The 5,118-nt window shown below is 56.2% G+C and overlaps 1 protein-coding gene across 1 annotated transcript in view; it reads right to left on the bottom strand.

Annotated features, from left to right (window-relative positions):
- The window catches only part of IL12RB1 (interleukin 12 receptor subunit beta 1), a 29,887-nt gene that overhangs the window by 9,857 nt on the left and 14,912 nt on the right, over nt 1–5,118 (bottom strand). Inside the window, 4 exon segments of the mRNA XM_045299251.1 lie at nt 1,587–1,830; nt 2,410–2,492; nt 3,083–3,208; nt 3,635–3,668. Coding sequence (XP_045155186.1) covers nt 1,587–1,830; nt 2,410–2,492; nt 3,083–3,208; nt 3,635–3,668 — 487 coding nt within the window.

Raw genomic sequence — 5,118 nt, 5'->3', positions numbered from 1 at the left:
TATTTCACAAGATCCAAAGTCCAAGATGAGCCGAATGCCTTTCGGCAGCTGAATGAATCAGCCTAGAGCAGTCCATGCGTAAACTGGAAGGTGGCCCAGCCAGGAAAAGGCAAGAAACTGAGAGCTCCCCCGAACCCCCAGACCCCAACCCACCCACTGCCCTGCAGTCCATTCTATGAAGTCAGATGACCCTGTGGGCCCGGAGCCGCTCCTGCGGGTCTCTGAGGCTGTAGACCGCGGTTCTTAACCTTGGGGCCGAACGACCCTTTCCCAGGGGTCGCCCGATTCATCACAGTAGCAACATGACAGTGATGAAGTAGCAACGAAAATAATTTTATGGTTGGGGGGTCACCACCACATGAGGAACTGCATGAAAGGGTCGCGGCATTAGGAAGGTGCACTGCTGTAGGTCCTTACAAGGACAGACAGCCTCCGAGGGGCTGGTGGGTCTGGACGGCCAACTCCATGGTTAACAGCCCAAGGCTTAACCCACCAGGCCCCCATTCGCTCGCACTCACACATCACCATGGAGACGATGCCGGCTCACAGCGACCCCGAGACTGGAGCTCCTCCGTCTTTCTCTCAGGGAGTGTCTGGGGGTTTCAACTGCGGACATTTTGGATCGCAGCCCCAAAGGTCACCGCCACACCACCAGGCCTCCGTCCCGCAATACTGGCTGCCACGTGGGCACAGGACTTAGGGAAAGACAGCCAGCCCAAAGCCGGCACAAAGGGCACATCTTGTGCGGTCTCCTCTGTGTGGTCTGCCCAGGCCAGGCAGGTTCAAAGAGACAGAGGGGATGAGGGGCCAGCCTATGGTCGGGGTGGGCTGGAGAGTAAGTGCTAACGGGTACTGGGTTTTCATGGGGTTGGGTGGTGGGGAGAATGTTCCAGAACAGCACGGTGACTGGGCTAAAAAGTCACAGAACGGTGCACTTCAGTATGGCTGCATCCGTTGGGTCAAGCACATTTGTACATTTGTTGCCCTCATCATTCTCAAAACATTTGCTATCTGCTTGAGCCCTTGGTATCAGCTCCTCATCTCTGTGAATTTTACCTCAATTAAAAGGCATATGTACCAGGGGCTCAAGTGGAAAGCGGTGTCATGAGAATGATGAAGTCAACATATGTACTAAAGTGCTGGACACAGATGACGTATGTACAGATTGTGATGAGTTGTATGAGTCCCTAATAAAATGATTATTTAATTTTTTAAAAAGCATACGTATGGAACAAAGTATGTATATGTATAAGTGCATAAAATGAATAAAGCATTCAGATTTTAAATAAAGACAGGCCCGAGCCTGCCTTTTCCCGAGAGCTTCCTGCCTCACTCGCCTCACTCTGATCTTGGTCCTGGTCTGAATAAAACTTTATTGACAAGCACGGGCCATCAGCCCAGGAGGCTGGGCTTCGCTGGTGAGCTTGCAGGCTCCAGCATGGTTATGTTGCATTACACTGTTTCCTGGCGATTGCGTGTTGCAACACACCGTTCAAACACACATGCCTCTTACGTTTCTTGGGCCTGTGGCTCAGAGTGGGTTCTTGGCCGGAAGGGGCCCTCCCGCCCCACCCCCACAGAAGCACCTGTGTGGTCCTCAGCAGGAACGAGGCAGGAGTGGCTTGGGCCAGGACCAAAGTGATTCTTCGGGAAGACTGTCACATTGTAGGCAGCGCCCGAGAGCATGAGTCTTTCCTTCAGGAGCCGGGTCTTGGTGGCCTTGGCCTGGCACGGGCAGGCCAGCATGTGCAGGTGGATGTGGTAGGTGACCTCTGCCGTGTCCCCTGTGTCTCCGAGGCAGCCTTCGGGCAGCGGGAGTCGAGGTGGCTTCTATGAGGGTGAGAGGCAGCTTGCTGGGTCCAGTGGACAGACATCAGGACAGCCCACGAGGAGAGACTCGCCTGGGGGCATCTCGGATTCTATGCACCCAAAGTTTAAAACGTTTTTGTTTTTCTTTCATCAGAAACCGAATGCTGGCCAGACTGCTGAGAAACTGGCAGTCACCCCCCACGGACCGGTCTTGGCGGCAGTTCCCTCGGGCTGGTTCTGAATGCTGGGGACCCCCAGGGTGTGGAGTAGAGTAGTGTGCTCTGGGGACACAGCCCCACACTGACACGGGTGGACCAAAGAGCAATAAGTGCCCTCCCACCCAGATCCCACATACCATCAGTGCCCAGCTGGGCTGCTCCACCCCTTCCTGATCTCCTGGTTTCTACCTCAGCCCCTATAGTCTGAACCCACCTGTGGCCAACCCTGCTCACACTCACTAACTCCATGTGACCCTCCCCGGCTCCCTACTCCCACCTGAGGGCCTCGTGTCTCAGCTCCCCCACTTGCTGGCCTCCCTCCAGCCTCCTGCCCTTTCCTGCCATCCCCGGCTGGGGTGCAGTCCCACACTGACCCCAGTACCTGCACTTGGAGGCTCAGCTGCCGCCTCCCATCCGGGCGGAGCAGCTCCACGGAGCAATTCATCTTGAGTTGCGGGAGGATTTCTGCAAGGAGACACACAGTGTGTGTTTGGGAGGCGGGGAGGGACTGTCTCCTCCCCACCCCACCCCCCATGAAACCTGGCATCATCAGGGGGGCCATTAGAGAGTTTCCCGAATCAGCCACACCCACCCTCGGGTCCCTTTCCCACCATCTGGGGCAAGAGGAGGAAACAGCTCTTGAGGCCCAGAAGCCAAGTGGGGGGCCTCTCCCACCACCCACCTTCCTGGACCAGGTCCCTGTCCCCAGGAATAGCCATTGTCCCTGAGGTCCAGTTGTCCCAGCTTTCCGACAGCGTTGAAACTCCCTCTCTGACTCCAAGGCTTGGAGTCAGCAGGCCATTTAATGACCTCGGGCAGATGATTCCCCCTAAAGCTTAGTCCAGTGGTTCCCACGTGAAAGCACCCTAAAGTGGGCACAGCTGGACCCAGGCTTCCAGGGTGCGGGCCGTTTGAGGGCCTTCGGTCCAACCCTATTTCAAAAAAAACCCCACCTTTTCCTCCCACCATCTATTTCTGATTCGGATACCTTATTTCTAGCGCCCACTGCCCTATTTCCATAGCCTGCCCAGGTCCCCTGGCCTGGGCGCTCTCACCGGCGGGGACACACACGGAGTCACTCCAGTGGCTCCAGGGCCCGTCGGGGGCCTGCGACCTGAGCCGCCGCCTCCGCAGCTGGAATTCCTGCACGGCGTCCTTCTCCAGGGGGCCCAGGCAGGACTCTGCAAGAGGCAGCCGGTGTGAGGCCACAGGGCTGCCCCACCCCAGGATGCCCAGAGCTAGGCACTGATCATTTACCGTTGGGCACTCATTGAGTACCAACTGTATGCAGGGCGGTGGGCTGTATGCTGGGGACGTAGAGGGGTCAGGGCCATCTGTGCCTGGGGGGTGTCCAAGTGCATTCATTTCTGTCCATGGGCCACGTTGGAATCCCCTCCGGGCCACTTCCTAGAGAGTCTGCTCTCAGCCCGTGCCTTCTGGCCTCTGAGCATTTCCTTTCCAGACTTGGGGCATGGGGATCACCCGGTACTTAAGGACAGAGCAGGGCAAGGCAGACGGAGTCTGGCACTGGGCCCGGCGTACGGCAGGTACTCAATCAGCACTAACGTGCTGCCCCTGTGGTTGGCACGATCGTTCATGATTCTCACCGAAGTCGGTGTCATCCTGAGGTCCACAGTGGCCCTAGAAAGAGATCACATTTACAAATGGCTTGGTACTGCGGTGCTGCAAAGCATTCGTTGCTTCAGAATTTCCAAAACGCGTCTGCGCTGCCCACCGGCATTCACTGGAGGTTTCCCGTGAGTACAAACCACATTCCAGTCCAGCGACAGCTGTATTAGTAAACACCACGGGGCCTGTGCCTACGCTGGGCACCACTCCACCGGCACGGGAAAGGATGCAGGCCACAGGGTGAATGGATCTCCAAACACACGCCGCGGAGTAAAGGGAACCAGACCCCCAGGACAAGTGTGGTGTGGCCTCCCTTAGAGGAGACCACTAGACTAAGCGCCTGCAAAGAGACAAAAGATCGTGGGCTGGGGGTTATCTGCGGAAGGCTGCATGCAGCATCTGACCAGAGGAAGGCTTTTTAGGGACCCGTGGTCAGCAGAGGACACGGTCTCCCTTGCTGAGAGTGAGGAGGCCGTGAAGCACTGCTACTGAAGGTCAAGGAGGCTAGTCTTCAGGATGGCTCACAGCTCAGTGCCAGAGGACCCAAACCCTCACAGCCGGACTCGGGTCACATCGTGATCAACGGAGAACAGGTTGAAGTTGTCAAGGAGGTGGTCTAGCTTGGCTCCACAATCAATGCTCGTGGAAGCAACAGCTAAGGGATGGAACAATGCACTGCACTGGGTCAGTGTGCTGCGCAAGAACTCTTTGCGAGTGTTGGAAATCAGGGTCTTTTCTTTGAAGACTGAGGTGCGCCTGACTCAAGCCAGGGCGGTGTCCACCGCCTCATGTGCATGTGCAAGTTGGACACCGAAGATTGACATTCCCAGGGACTGCCCAAAAAACAAACAAGTCGGTCTTGGAAGAAGTGCAATCATATTGCCTCTTAGGAGACTTCGTCTCATGTACTTTGGGCATGTTGTCAGGAGAGACCGGTCCCTGGAGAAGGACATCGTGCTTGGTAAAGTGCAGGGGCAGCGAAAAAGAGGAAGGAAGGCCTTCCAGGAGATGGACGGACACAGTGGCTGCAACGATGGGCTCGGGCCTAGGACAATCGTGCACGGCGCAGGACCAGGCAGTGCCATTCCGTCATGCGTAGGGCCGCTGTGGGCTGGAACCCACGCAGTGGCACCTAACCACATGGACAGGGGAGGGGTAAACAGGGGTTATTGCCGGGAGGGCCCTGCTTTCTGTGGAAGCATTTCAGAAGCAGGCAGTGGTGACAGTTGCACAACAGGGTGTGTGTAATTAATGTCACTGAATTGCACGTGGACCTCACTTATTGACACGGTGGGTTCCAAAGACCAGGCCATTCTTGGAAGAATCGGTGCTGCTATGTGAAAATGGAGGAGGACCACATCAGAGCACAAGATGGAGAATGACTACAGCAATGCCTACCTGCCAAATCACATCGTCATCGCATAACTGCCAAGTCACATCATGACATAACTGCCAAATCACA

Source organism: Echinops telfairi, unplaced genomic scaffold (assembly GCF_000313985.2).
Source record: "Echinops telfairi isolate 266 unplaced genomic scaffold, ASM31398v2 ScPeMD7_7457;HRSCAF=8495, whole genome shotgun sequence".
Lineage (NCBI taxonomy): Eukaryota > Metazoa > Chordata > Mammalia > Afrosoricida > Tenrecidae > Echinops > Echinops telfairi.
Note: the sequence above shows the minus strand (reverse complement) of the source record. Positions and strands in the feature narration are given on the sequence as shown.